This window comes from Peromyscus maniculatus, chromosome 8 (assembly GCF_049852395.1).
Source record: "Peromyscus maniculatus bairdii isolate BWxNUB_F1_BW_parent chromosome 8, HU_Pman_BW_mat_3.1, whole genome shotgun sequence".
Lineage (NCBI taxonomy): Eukaryota > Metazoa > Chordata > Mammalia > Rodentia > Cricetidae > Peromyscus > Peromyscus maniculatus.
Genome location: NC_134859.1, coordinates 91,671,255 through 91,686,035, shown reverse-complemented (window position 1 = coordinate 91,686,035; position 14,781 = coordinate 91,671,255). Strand labels below are relative to the sequence as shown.

Genomic DNA, 14,781 nt, shown 5'->3' with positions numbered 1-14,781 from the left:
AGATTGAATGTACTAGATCCAGTCACGATGACATATGCAGTTATTTTCTAGCTTGGGGGAGGCTCAGACAAGAAGAGTGCTTGAGCCAGGAATTCAAAGCCAGCTTTGGCACATAAAAAGAATAATTTAGGTGGTGGTGGTACACACCTTTAATCCCAGCACTGGGGAGGCTGAGGATCTTTGTAAGTTCAAGGCCAGCCTGGTCTACAGAGTGAGTTCCAAGACAGCTAGGGCTATACAGAGAAACCTGTCTTGAGGGGGAAAAAAAGCAATAATTTAGCAAAATGTTTGCCACACACTAGATCTAGACTTAATTGTCTAGATTAGAATAGTGAGTTTAAGGATGTGGCTTCTTTTTTTCTCCATTATCATAGTTTTACCTATTTGGTTAATTTATTATAAAAATGTCTTCTAAAATGCTTCATTGATTTTTATTATGACTAATACTTTTTGTCTCCCCATAAGACTTAACATTGGGAGAGAATTGGAACTGGAGAGACAGCTCAGCAGTTTAGAGCGTTTGCTACTCTTGCAGAGGACCCAGGTTCAATTCCCAGTACACATGGGTGGTTCACTTAACCAGTTCCAGGAGATCCAATCCCCTCTACCGACCTTCTTGGCACCAGGACACACACACACACACACACACACACACACACACACACACACACACACACACACACGAACACAGAAGAAAAGGAAAAAAAAAGACTTAACATTGTTTTTTCCATTGTTTATTAAAATGTCAGATACCATAACTGTTCTGTTAGTAGTTGAATTAAACTAGCAGAAATTGTGTCCTTAAAATCGTACTTTTTTACAATTTCAGGTATGGTTTAGGAATGATTTATTACAAGCAGGAGAAATTCAGCCTTGCAGAAATGCACTTCCAGAAAGCACTTGATATCAACCCTCAGAGCTCAGTCTTACTTTGCCACATTGGAGTAGTAAGTAACCTTGCTAACACGCCGGTGCTTCCCTTTCCAATAGCTTAAGTGACTCGATCATGGTTATTATGAAAAGTGGGCCTTTTTGTCTAAGAAGCAGTGTCTCAGTCTTTACAGCTGTCACCCTTTGACTTGATGAAGAAATGAATGCCTGTGGGGCTGAGTGTGCAGCTCCTCGCTTGCTATAGATTTGGTCTCTAGCACTATGGATGGGTACCTGAGCATGGCTCACATGGCTTAGCATCTTAACACTTCCTGGAGGTAGAAACAGGTGGATCCTAAGTTCAAGGTAGTTCTCAGCTGTGAAGCAAGTTTAAGGCCAGCTTGGGCTACAGTGAGACCTGTCTCTAGAGAGGAAGGGTTGGGATATGGGATTCCTGTGTGTATATACTCTTTCTGCTTTTTTTTGTTTTTGGTTTTTGGTTTTTTTTTTTGTTTTTGTATATTTGTGACTCAAATGGTGTTTTGTTAAGAGTTGCTTTATTTTTAATTATGTGTATGGATGTGTCCGCTTGTCTGCAGATGCCCAGAGAGACCAAAGGCATCAGATCACCTGAAGCTGGAGTTATAGGCAGTTGTGGGCCACCTGACCTGGGTACAGGGAAACAAACACACTCTGCACTTAGCTAGACAAGAGCACTCTTAACCCTTAACTGTTAAGCCATATCTCCAGAGAGAGCTTTATGTAGCCCAGACTGTAATGTATAACTGAGTAATATGGATTCATGAGCAAGTTCTTTGAACATAGAATATTTAGAGGATCATAATAAGCCTTTAGAAATGTTGTCTGCATAAATGATAAATGCTTTTCTTGTGAAGGGTAAAACCAAGTTTTACTTACCTTTTAGACTTCGTGGTAATTATCTGCTGTAAAGATCAAATCATGGGTCTGGAGAAGTGGCTCAGTGGTTATGCAGAGGACCCCAGTTTGGTACCTAGCATCTGCTCCGGGCAGCCCACAACCACCTGTCATTCCAGCTCCAAAGGATCTGAGGGCCCCTGGCCTCCACAGGCACCTGCACTCGTGTGCATGTGCACATGTACATACACACACGCATGTATGCATAATTCAAAATAAATCTCTTCTAATATATTGAATCATGATTATTATCATAGGCTCACAGTGGTAGATGTCAGGGGTCTGAGGACCTAGGTTTTTATTCTATAGAAAATTATTTAATATCTCTGGAGTTCAAGGTGCTTTTTAAAAAATTAATATTATTACTATTATTGTTACTGGGAGAGAGTCAGAGGATAGTAGAATTGGTTTGTTGTTCTACCTTACATGGGTTCTGGGGATTGAACTAAGATCAGGATCTTTACCAATTGATCAGTTTTGCTGGCCCTCAGTGTGCTGTCTTTAAAATGGAGAAATTGCCAGACTTAGAAAAGAATTAGAGATAATCTGTTAATCACTTAGTGTCTTAGTTACTTTTCTATTGCTGTGATAAAACTCATGACCAACTTTAGAAAACGTTTGATTTGGCTTAAAGCTTCAGAAGTTAAAGCTCATGATGGTAGAGCAGAGGAACAAGAAAACACTGGGGATGGTGTGAGCTTTTAAAGCCTCAGAGCCTGCCCTCAGTGACACACCTCCTCCAGCAAGGCCACGCCTCCTAGTCCTATCCCAATGGCCTGCCTACTAGGGACCAAGTATTCAGACATGAGCCTCTGGGCATCATTCTCATTCAAACTACCACATTTAGTAATGAGTTCCTTAGTCCACTTAAACCCAGGAGACAATCCAATTAGACTACACAGCCTAATAGTTTTATTCTTAATACTGGTTTTGAGTTATGTTTTTTGCTTCTTTCTTATCTTTCTTCAATAATATCAAGACTGATCTTTATTTCTTATAGGTTCAGCATGCACTCAAAAAATCGGAGAAGGCTTTGGATACCCTAAACAAAGCCATTGTTATCGATCCCAAGAACCCTCTATGCAAATTTCACAGAGCCTCGGTTTTGTTTGCAAATGAAAAATACAAGGTAAGATTTATTCCAATTTATTGTATTGTATCTCTTTAAAAAAAAAAAAAAAAAAAAACAAGGCCAGCTTGGCCTGCATATCAAGTTCCAGGATAGCCACAAAGAGAGAGGGCTACATATCCATAGACGGCTACATAGAGAGACCTTGTCTCAAAAAAAAAAAAAAAACAACAACAAAACAAATAAAATTTTTTTAAAAGCTAGATGTTACTGATGATTTGATTTTTTTTTTTAAATTGTTTTCTCTTTTTAAAAGCTGTTGAAGGGGGCTCTTAGTTTCATATTATTGCATGAACTATTCCTAAGAAATGAGGTATAATTCTAGTAGTTGGGAGTCTGAGACAGGAGGATTGCCACTAGCTCCACTCCAGCTACAGAGTAGTCCAGATACATTTTAAGCTACATTTTAATGAAATTCTATCTCAAAAAAAAAACAAAAAAAGTAGAAATTATTCTGAATTATTACAAGGCAGTCTTGTCGTGGCACACACACACACCCCCCAAACCATGCTGACATGCTGCAGCAGGCTGGTGCAGATGCACACCATGTGGACATGGCAGTGATGGCCAGTAATTCACAACCCAGATGCTGCATTCACATGGAGAGTTTATTATAATAGAGAGATGAAGAGGAAGATAGGAAAGAAAGAGAGAGTGGGCACCTCATGGGAGGAAAACCTGAAGAGAAAGAGGAAGGGGAGGAGTTTTTCCTTAGAATGGGGCTTTTACCTCAGGACGCAGGTTGGCACCAAGGGGTGGGTTAGAATATTAACAGAAATACCCCTAGTTTCAGAAATGTGTAAGGATTCCATGTCTAGAAAGGCTCTATGTGCATCAGGATTATCTTAAAAGAGAGACCTGGAACATCATCCTTTTGGGACTAAGTGAGCGGAAGAGTGACTGGTGAATGACCGCAGCACTCACGGGTGACTCTAGGGCTGTCATCGCTCAGTGATGGGTGCTTATTGAGTATCTGCTGTCCTAGGATAATAAATAATGCAATCACTTTACCTGCCTTGAGTTCCAACATAGTACCTCTTAGAAGTATGGGAAGTAAATATAAGGAAGGCTAAGAAAGAAGAGACATGAAGTGACATGAGAGTTTTCTGATCATTTATTCAGTCATAAATGATGGCAGATACATATTTGCATATTGTTCTGCATCTTGCTTTTTTCCACTAATTGCCCTCTGTTAATGTGTATTAACAGAGCAGGTATGATGGGATGCTACTGTAATCCTAGCACTCTCAAGAGAGAGGCAGGAGGGTCAGGAGGTCATCTGTATATAAAGAGCTTGAGGTCAGCCTGAACTACATAACATAAGGCAAGCGCCAGCTGACTGTTCTTACAAAGATGACTTGTGAATGCTTCTAAAAATGTTTAGAGCCGAGCTGGGCGGTGGTGGCGCACGCCTTTAATCCCAGCGCTTAGGAAGCAGAGGCAGGCAGATCTCTGAGTTTGAGGCCAGCCTGGTCTACAGAGTGAGTTCTAGGACAGCCAGGGTTGCACAGAGAAGCCCTGACTGAACCCAGGGAGGGCCTTGCGGCTTGCTACCACTGAGCTAAATCCCCAGCCCCGAAAAAAGGAAAATTTTTAAAAATATTTACTTCTCATTCATTTGTATGAGGGAGGTGTGCGGCACATGGAAGTCTGGGGACAGCTTTCTGAAGCCTTCACTAATTTTCAGACATAATGTGATTATTTCCTTTGTAAGGAAAGTGGTGACAGAGCAGCGTTATCACCACTGGCGTCTCTAAGCAGTGTGTGTGTGTGGGGGGGGGGGAGGTTGGATGGTATCTAACGAATGCCTGCCTGCTATCTGTTAGTCTTATGTCACACGATTTTTATGCATTTTATTTTTACCTTAGTGAGAAATTAATACAACACAAAGTACGTTGATGACATGCATGTAAGCTCTTATGATTAGGAATCTGACTGCACTTACTTAGTGAACTCGTAAAATTTTGCTCCTCTTAAGTTTTTTCTTTGTTTTTTCAGTCCGCTTTACAAGAACTTGAAGAACTGAAACAGATTGTCCCCAAAGAATCCCTCGTTTACTTCTTAATAGGAAAGGTACAAATGGGGGCCTGGGTCTTATGCTGCAACTATGTAACAAATATTAAATTTCTTTCTTTCTTTCTTTTTTTTTTTTTTTAAGAGATTTGGGGGTTTGTTGTTGTTTGGGGTTGTTGTTTGTTTTTCCAGACAGGGTCTCTCTGTAGCTTTGATACCTATCCTGGAACTCACTCTGTAGACCAGGTTGGCCTTGAACTCACAGAGCTCTGCCTGGCTCTGGCTCTGCTGGGATTAAAGGTGTGTGCCAAAAAAAGATTTGTTTTTATTTCTGGTTGGTGGTAGCGGCAGCACGTCTTTAATCCCTGCACCAGGGAGACAGAGGTAAGGAGATCTCTGAGTTTGAGGTCAGCCTGATACACGGAGCAGGCTTGTCTTGCTTCCAAGACAGCAAGAATGACACAGTGTTTTTTAACCCTGTCTTGAAAAACAAAAACCACAGATACTTGTTTTTATTTATGAATTGTTAGGGTCTGAGAAAAGCTCCCAAGAAAAACCATCAATCACATCATGCAATTTAGCAAGAGCGTTTATTTCCAACATGTTGGGGTAGCAAATAGCGATCCCCAAGGAAGGTCACAAGTTCCTTTTAAGCAGAGTTAGGGGAATTCCAGGGAGGAGGGATTAATCAGTGCTGATTGGTAGAGGAAAGATTAGTGTAGGGGCTGATTGGTGGGAGGCTCCAGTGGTTAGGGTTAGGGTAAGATTAGTCTGGGAGCTGATTGGTAGGAGCCTGTAGTGATAAGGGGCTTATTGGTGGGGTGCGGGGGGAGTCTAGTGTCTATGGACTTACTGATAAGAGGGTAGGAAAAAGCTATCTTTAGCTACCAGAAGTCTGGGGGGCATCCGCTCAGCCAGCAGAACGGGCTTCAGGACCCTGCTGAGCCAGCAGGAGGCTGGGGGGTGCCTGTTGATTGGTCACCCCTAAGTTGTGGTTTTCCTGAGAATGGGTTGCTCAGCTCCAGCCAGTTCTAGTGAACCAAAACTAAGGCCTGGTCCATGTCAGGGCCGCTAAGGGAGCCTGTCATGGCCCTGGTTTGGCCACCTGGTCCTCTCAGAATATGTGCCGAGTTTGTTCTTTCTTGTCCCTGTGGAGGTCGGAAGAAGGGGTTGAATCTGCTGGAACTAGAGTTATAGACAGTTGTGAGCTGCCATGTAGGTTCCGAGATTGGACTTGGGTCTCTGGAAGAACAGCAAACAGTCTTAACTGTTGAGCCATCTCTCCAACCCCAACAAATACTAAATTTTGAAGAATAAATACACTATGTAGTATACAACATCTACTTAGAAAATTTAACTAGATTCTTCAACTAAGGGCCCTGGAAGTAATGGATTTAGCACTAGCATTTTAAAAAGATAATATTCCAGGTGGTGGTGGCATACACCTTTTATCCCAGCACTTGGGAGGAGACATAGGCGGATCTCTGTGAGTTTGACACTAGCCTGGTCTACAGAGCAAGTTTCAAGGGAGCCAGAGCTGTTACACAGAGAAACCTTATCTTGAAAGACCAATAAAAAATAAAAATAAGGAGATGCTATTCTGGCTGGGTGTGGTGGTGCATGCCTGTAATCCCAGCACTTGGATGCTAAGGCAGAGGATTGCCCCAGCTCAAAGCCAGCCAGAACCACATATGAACAAACAACTTGTCTCAGGACAAAAACAAGGAGCTTTTGTATCTTTGTTCCCATTGTTAATGTTTCAGTCAGTGAGATTTATTGGAAACCCCCTACCTCAAAAATAGAGGCAAGGAATTCTAAACATAATACCTGATTATATAAAGAAAAGCACTTAAATGCTAATGTGAAGTCATCTATGAGATAAAAGTGTCCTCCCCACCTGAGTGAAGTTGGAGTTCAGACATCAGAAGCCTAATTGATGTTTTAAGATTGTGCGGTTAAACTGAAGTGCTGCTGTCTCTTCCTAGGTTTACAAGAAGTTGGGTCAAACTCACCTCGCCTTGATGAATTTCTCTTGGGCTATGGATTTAGATCCTAAAGGAGCCAATAATCAGATTAAAGAGGCAATTGACAAGCGCTACCTTCCAGATGATGAGGAGCCAATAACCCAAGAGGAACAGATCAGTGAGTATCATACATAAGCTCTGCAGTGTTCGGAAAGCTGCCCTGTGCAGAACCTGGGGGTGCTTTTTCATTTTCGTAATGGCAGCATTTTTTTTTAATAGAAAATGAAATTTGAGGTTAATTGATTAAGATGATGTAATACCAGAGTACATTTGCTATCAAGTAACTAGTTCTAGATCTAGTGTTCTCTGACTTTGAACTCAGCTCTATAGTAGCAGTCCTGGGCAAATAAAAATAAATCTAAATGTATGATTAGTGCATTTTTATTAATATTTATATGTATTAATATAAAATTGGAAATTTCTTGAGATAAAACTTAGTGAACATCTTCAAGTAAAATTTATGATGCCAGTACTGCTCTTTTAAACTGAAGGTTAAATTCCATATTTCTGTGTACTATGGGGACTATCCACAAAGTTAGTCAGTTAGGAGTTAGCAGGATGTTAGCTTGTCTTGATGTTGCTGCGATAGCTGTTTTTACACATCAGAGCTGTCTCTGATCCCTAGGTAGGAATACAGAGTTAATCAGGAAGAAGGGGAGGAGGCTAGAAATGTTCTGTTAGTCAAGTGCCAAGGCCCTGGGTTCATCAACCAGATGTCAGGCAGCTCAGGCCTATAATCCTAGCACAGGAGGTGAAGGCAGGAGACCATCAGAAGTGGAAAGTCACCCGTGGCTACATAAGAAGTTCAAGTTGAGCCTGGGCTACATCAGACCCTCTACCCACAGAACTATTCCATTATTTTAAAAGGTTAAATACTGTAGTAAGTTAACTTCCAGGCATGCTATAAGATATAGAACTTGAAGCCAGGCCTGGTGGCGCATGTCCTTAACCCAGCACTGGGGAGGCAGAGGCAGGTGGATTTCTCTGAGTTCGAGGTCAGCCTGGTCTACAGAGTGAGTTCCAGGACAGGCTCCAAAGCTACACAGAGAAACCCTGTCTTGAAAAAACAAAATATAACTTGAAATGTGTTTTGTTGGATAACATTAGGGGTTTTGTGGTCCGTGGGGTCTCATGTCTGAATGTAATGACATTTTCCTTATTTTCATGAACTGATGAACGTTTCTGTTGTTTTCCAGTGGGGACAGATGAGTCCCAGGAGAGCAGCATGACAGATGCAGACGACACACAGCTTCATGCAGCTGAGAGCGATGAGTTTTAACTTGTGGAGCTGAGACTTTGGCAGCTGGATGTGTGGCTAGTCCCTCCGTAGACTGAGTCTTACTTGAGCCAGCATTGTCATCCTCCATCACTGAGCCCTGTGTGCCACTCACTGGACCTGACTGCACACACAGTGAAAGGCAGTGCACTACTGAGCTGCTACCCAGACTGGCTCTTTACCAGTATGAATGACAATTGGGGGAAGGGTGGGAACTTTTTCTTTTTTTCTTTAGTCTCCCTTAGATGGAAAGCTATCATGGAAGGAAGAGTTATGTTTTATCTTGAAGGAACCATTAGATATGGAAATGGTGATGAACCAGAATTTCTTGGTCATTTTTCCAAAATTCTGTTTTTTATTTGGTTCTGTTCCTGATAAACAGAGTGACTGACCTTCATTTCTAGGTTCTTCGAGAATGGTGTTAGCAAGTGCCAGATGGAACAATAAAAGACATTGCCTATAACAGAGTAAGTTCATTGCCAAGGAACATAGCTTACCTTAAACTGGGAGTGTCTCCTATAAATAAGCAAATGTAATGGGCCGATTGGGACTCATGTTAGGAGTCAAATATCCCTCCATACAGTGTACACTTATTCTTGGCAAGAATGCTTTAATGTCTAACCAAGAATTTTAATTTATTCATCTTCAAAGTGTTGATCATTGTTGTCTTGGTATTGCAAACTTTACAATTGGTCTTAAGATACTGCCTCTTCTCTCTGAGCTCTGTGGAGTCGCCTTTAACATTTGCAGACGATGGAGTGGTTCCCCGCTGAAAAGCCAAAACCAGGCCCTTAATAACCACTCGTGTTTATTATAAGAAGAATCAGTATGAGAACACTAAAGAGAGACTTTGGAGATCATGATAGAGAAGCCTTAAAATAGTTGGAGTTGTACCTAACCGTGAGCCTGCATCTTTTCTAGGAATGAAATAGAGTGCAAGAATGTGTGCTTACCTTTTGAGTCAATTCCATTCTCTTCAGCTCTCTGCTTCATATTATTATCAGTAGTGTGAGTCACCAAAACTTGTGCTGAGAGTAATTCATTGGATTTAAAATACTGAAAATTTTTAGCCTAGGGAAAAGTTTCTTAGGAAAGAGACAGACTCTTTTCTGAGTTCATCATAATGTGGGTTGCTGTGTTTGGGGAATGGCCAGTTCTAAAGATCTAATTATGCATATAAAATGGGAAATATTGGAATTTCACAGTAACAGATTTAAACAGTCTTAAATTGTGTATCTCCTTTATTGTAATGTATTGAAAATTTTAGAGAAACTTTAGTTAACATTTTATTAAGTGCCAATGTCAGAATATAACAAATTATAGTTTCTTATGAGTGACAGGCCTACAGTTATTATTTTGGATAATTTGATGAAGGAAAAACTTACCACAGGTTACTTGTATTTGTTAGTCAAGCTGTGAAAATAAGGTGGACTACAAAAGATGTGAAAAAAATGTTTTAGCCTGTAGACTCAGTCATTTCCTGTCAGTTACTTAATCTTCTCATCCAGATGTGAATTAGATACCATTATTAATTCAAGTCAAAGTCTTGGGTTAGGTATTAGGTGCCAGAGAAGCATTTAAGATAATTTCCTGCCTAAATCTATGTATGTGTACTGTCTAAAAAGAAATAATTTATGAGGAAAAGAAAAAAAAAGTTGGGAATAAGTGACTATCGAAAGTTCCCAAAGGCTAGCACTTCCACTCTAACAGATGTTCCATTTATTAGTCATTAGTTATGTAAAGTGTAATTTTCCTTTCCTTTATTTTTTTAATTAGCAAATCATAAGCCAGCTATATACATATATATATATTACATTATCAGACCTAGAGTCTCATAGAAGCTTTCCCCTGAGTTCAAGTTCAGAACTTAATTTGCTGAAGTGTAATTATCATTTTTGTAGTAGGATTTATGTCCTGTGCCAGAGGGACCTTCTGGTACTGATTTCAAGACAAAGGATAGAGGGATAGTTGTGGCATGGCTGGCTGAAGAGACAGTCACAGACACCTGGCCAGCTTTCATGTTTTCCTCACACCTGCTTTTAACATTTCGATTTCAAAGCCTTATTGCCACATAGTAACAACTTCTTTTCTTTTCTTAGGTTTCTTTTTCTCTTTCTATCCTTTTTTTTTTTTTTTTTTTTTATTCTTTTCTTTTCACAGAATAGGGATCAAACAACCAGAAACACACTTTGGTAAGCCAAATGTTTGTTTCAAATTTCAGACATTGCTTTGAAGGAAATTAAGAATACTAAGTACTTCGCTGTCCATTTTTCACACCTATACATATGTATACATATATAAATACACACTCTCACACAAAAGTTTATTAAAGCATTGGATTTCTTTTTCCCGTGGAAATGCTTATTATACCAGGATTTTAGAAGGTTAGAATATTTTTTCAGGAGAACAAATGGTACTCAAAATAATAAAAGGTGGTCTCTTAACTCTTTCTGTATTTCGTTACTTAAAATTTTTTTATTTTATCCAAGAACTGCAAGTAACATTTGAACCATGCTGCTGTTGTACCTTAAACAAGAACTCAGTGATAACCAGTGTTTAGTCTATTAAAACACTCTTTTTGAAGAAAACAGTTTCAAAGTCTCTGATTAGTCAGAGTATGGTATAGGTCTTCACTGAAAAAAAAAAAAAAAATGATGGCCCATTTTCTTTGGGAAATGCAAGTGTGGGTGTGATATGTGTGTTCTATTTGCATTGAAACAATGTACTTTTGTGTCTCCTTTTTGCTTTTCCTGACTTATTTCAGAAATTGTATAGTCTTTGGGGGGAAAGTCTTTTCTGTTAATATATTTACAGTTCATTAAAGGATATGGAAAGTCCAAATAAATTACTTTTGAAAGCGATTTATAATCAAGGTGTTAAAGCTGTGTAAAAGCTGTGCCATCTGCCTTTTTATACTGAGTCACAGCAGTGCAGTGACCAAGATCACGGTCCTGTTCTGCCAGAGCCCAGGACAATGTTTCTCTAATTTTTACTTACACTCTTTTTAATATATATATATTAAAGTTCATACCCTTTTTAGTATTATTTGGAATTTCAAAATAAATATTATGACAAAAACAATGGTAATTTTAGAATATATTATTTTCAAACTGCAGAACCTCTGTCAGCAGCTGCATCCTTGCAGGTCACCTAGGTAGCAGCTCATTCTGAAGGGATGTCATTCCTGAAGTTCCCTTGGGACACAGAGCCTTGGTGTTACAGTTTAACGTCTGAAGCTAGGCATGGCAGCTCAAATCTGTAATCTCAGTGCTTGGAGATTGAAGCAGGAGGATTGCCCTGTGCTCAAAGCCAGCCTGGGCTACGGTGTAACACTTTGTCTCGACTTTAAGGTGGGGAAGGGGCCTGGTTCAGTTGGTAAAGTTGAAGCTAAGTTTAGATCTGCAGCGTCCTGTAAAAAGCTGAGCAAGCCATCACATGACTAGTCCCAGCATTGATGAAGCAGATGGCAGGATCCCTGGCCAGCCAGTCAGTCCAGCCCGTTCAATGAGCTCCAGTTTCAGAGAAATGCTGTCTCGAAAAAGGAGCTAAGTAATTGAAGAAGGAGGGTATATCCTGATACTGACTTCTGGCCTCCACCAACATGCACACGTGTGCATATGTTACCCCCCCCCCCCAAAAAAAAAAATCAAGATCTGGGCTGAAGATACAGCTCAGTGGTAGAGCACTTGCCTAATGTTCATAAACCCCCAAGTATGATCTCAGAACTGCCAAAAGTAAATAGGCTGGGAACATTTGCCTATATACAATGAATGGCCTGGGATGGAGCCCCAGCATTGGGGAAACTGGTCATAATGGCATATGAGAGCTCAGCACTCAGGAGCTAGAGACATGAAGATCAGAAATTCACGATCATCCTTAGCTACATAGTGAGTACGCTGTCCATAAACATACATGAAAATTAAGATCTGGAAAAAATACAATACACAAAATTAAGTTTTACACTAGTTTGCAAACCTTTTATTTATTCAGGTTATCTTGGAGAAAGGGAAAAAGGAAGGGTCTTTGGGACTTGAAGGAAGAAGAGCAGCACAGACCGCACCTGCAGTGTGGACCGAGCAGATGGAAGGGATTGACCCCGGGTGCCCCGCCCACTGTCATCTAAGTGTAGTGAAGAGCAGAGGGAAGCACTGTCTCTTGCTTAGAAAAAACAATTCCTTTCTTGGAGACAGGTCTCACCATCTTGTCCCAACAGCCTGGAACAAATTTCTGGGTTCAAGCTGAGTTTACAGATGTGTGCCTCCTTACAGGCCGAGTTCAAGTTAATCTGGCTGAAGAGAGGAGCTCCTGGTGTGTGTGGGTACATGCCAAACACAGTGGGTTTGTGGAGGTCATTCTACCTTTAGACTGGATCTCTTTTTTTGTTGTTTTTTTTTTTAGGTGTTTGTTTGTTTGTTTGTTTGTTTGGTTTGGTTTGGTTTGGTTTTTCCAGACAGGGTTTCTCTGTGTAGCTTTGCGCCTTTCCTGGAACTCACTTGGTAGACCAGGCTGGCCTCGAACTCAGAAAGATTTGCTGGCTCTGTCTCCCGAGTGCTGGGATTAAAGGCGTGCACCCACCACCACCACCACCACCACCACCACCACCACCACCACCACCACCACCACCACCACCACCACCACCACCACCACCATCACCACTGCCGCCGCTGCCCGGCTTTTTGTTGTTTTATAAAGATTTCCTTGTGCACTTTTATCCCAGCACTTAGAAGACAGGCAATCTCTGTGAGTTCAAGGCTAGCCTTTTTTTTTTTTTTTAATTTGGCTGTCATGGAACTCACTATGTAGACCAGGCTAGCCTTGAATTTATAGAGATCTGCCTGCTGCTGCTTACCAAGTTAGAAACCTGTTTTGTTTTGTTTTTATTTTATTTTGGTGAATTGGTGTTTCGCCTGCATATATGTCTGTGTGAGGGTATTGAATTCCCTGCAACTGGAGTTACAGACAGTTGTGAGCTGCCATGTAGGTGCAAGGAATTGAACCCGGGTCCTCTGCAAGAGTAGCCAGTGCTCTTAACCACTGAGCCATCTCTCTGGCCCTAGAACCCTGTTTTTGTTGTTGTGAATTTCAGTTTGAGACAGACTTGCACTAAGTTGCCCAGGCTAACCTTGGACTATTGTAACCCATGGGCCTTGAACTTGTGATTCTCCTTCCAAGGCTTCCTAAGTAGTTTGGGTCTCAGGCCTGCAGAGCCCTATTTGTTTGGTCGGCTGTTGGCTTTTTGTTTTGTTTTGGGTTTTTCTGGGTTTTGATTTTGGTTTTTCTGTTTGGATTTTTTGAGACAGCATCTGCTCTGTAGCCTATGCTGGCCTCAAACTCACTGTCCTTACTTCACCCTCACACATGCTGGGATTGTAGACATACACTACCTAATCTGAAGCCATAGTGTGTGTGTGTGTGTGTGTGTGTGTGTGTGTGTGTGTGTGTGTGTGTGTGTGCATATGTACATATGTACATGTCACAGCATGTGTGTGGAGGCCAGAGGACAACTTACTAGAGTCTGTTCTCTCCTTCCACCATGTTCGTCCCGTGGGTGGAATTCCAATCATCAGGCTGTGCAGCAAGCACCTTCTCTCACTGCTGAGCCATCCCCGGAGCCCATTGTTCTGAAGCCGCTCACTATGTCTAAGAATATAGGTCTTACCCTTCACTAGCTCGGTGATCTTGAACAATTAACTTGTATGAATTACGAACCTTTTTCTCATTGGTACAAAGAAGATGAAGTCTGTCCTTAGCAACCTGACAAGACTTTAGTGAGGCTCTTAGATGCTGCTTTTCCAGTAGTGCTTGATAAAACTAAGCCACTACAAATACTCCGTGGCAGTAATCAAACGGAGATAATGCAGAAAACGGATGAGACATTCTCCAGACACTGTTCTATAAGTTCTCTAGAGAACAGTGAGCGTTTGATCTGGAGTGGCTGTCTACTGCTACCAATTCAATTATTTTTGACATCTGTGTAAGAAGTCACGCCCATCTGTTTACATGCTGTCTGGCTGTTCTCCTCGGTGGTATAGCTTCGACATTGCACAGAATCTGTGTTCCTGCAAAGTCTTCATAGTTATCGTGAGGATTTTGGTTTTGGTGTTCGCTGTCAGTTTTTTGGTTGTTTTTTTCTTATGACTTTAAAACTTTATTATTACTGTATGTGTATGGGTGTTTTGCCTACATATATGTCTGTGCACCAGCTACATGCCTGGTTCCGCCTAAATTCAGAAAAAAGCATCAGATCCCCTGGAACCGGAATTACAAACAGTTATGAACTGCCTGTGAATGCTGGGAGCCCAACCGTGGTTCTCTACAGGAGCAGCCAGTACCCTCACCTCTGAGCTTCCCAGCCCTTTTGTTTCTTTGTTTGGGGGAGGGGGGGTAGTTGTCTTGAGACAAGGTGTAATGGAGCCCAGGTTGCCTTGAGCTCTTGATTTCTCTGTTTTCACTTCCCAGATGCTGGTGTGCACCTCCATGCCTGATATTTATGATGATCCCTTTATAGAGAAAGTTTTGTGACCTTTTTGTTT

The 14,781-nt window shown here is 41.1% G+C and overlaps 1 protein-coding gene across 10 annotated transcripts in view; it reads left to right on the top strand.

Annotated features, from left to right (window-relative positions):
* The window catches only part of Cdc27 (cell division cycle 27), a 47,998-nt gene extending 36,889 nt beyond the window's left edge, over window positions 1-11,109 (top strand). For all 10 annotated transcript variants that reach the window (XM_006970536.4, XM_015994769.3, XM_015994764.3 and 7 more), the window contains 5 exons: window positions 830-947; window positions 2,807-2,935; window positions 4,934-5,008; window positions 6,934-7,090; window positions 8,169-11,109. In XM_006970536.4, the coding sequence (XP_006970598.1) occupies window positions 830-947; window positions 2,807-2,935; window positions 4,934-5,008; window positions 6,934-7,090; window positions 8,169-8,251 (562 nt within the window). In that variant the 3' untranslated portion in view covers window positions 8,252-11,109. The remainder of the gene's footprint in view (window positions 1-829; window positions 948-2,806; window positions 2,936-4,933; window positions 5,009-6,933; window positions 7,091-8,168) is intronic.
* The last annotated feature ends 3,672 nt before the right edge of the window (window positions 11,110-14,781 follow it).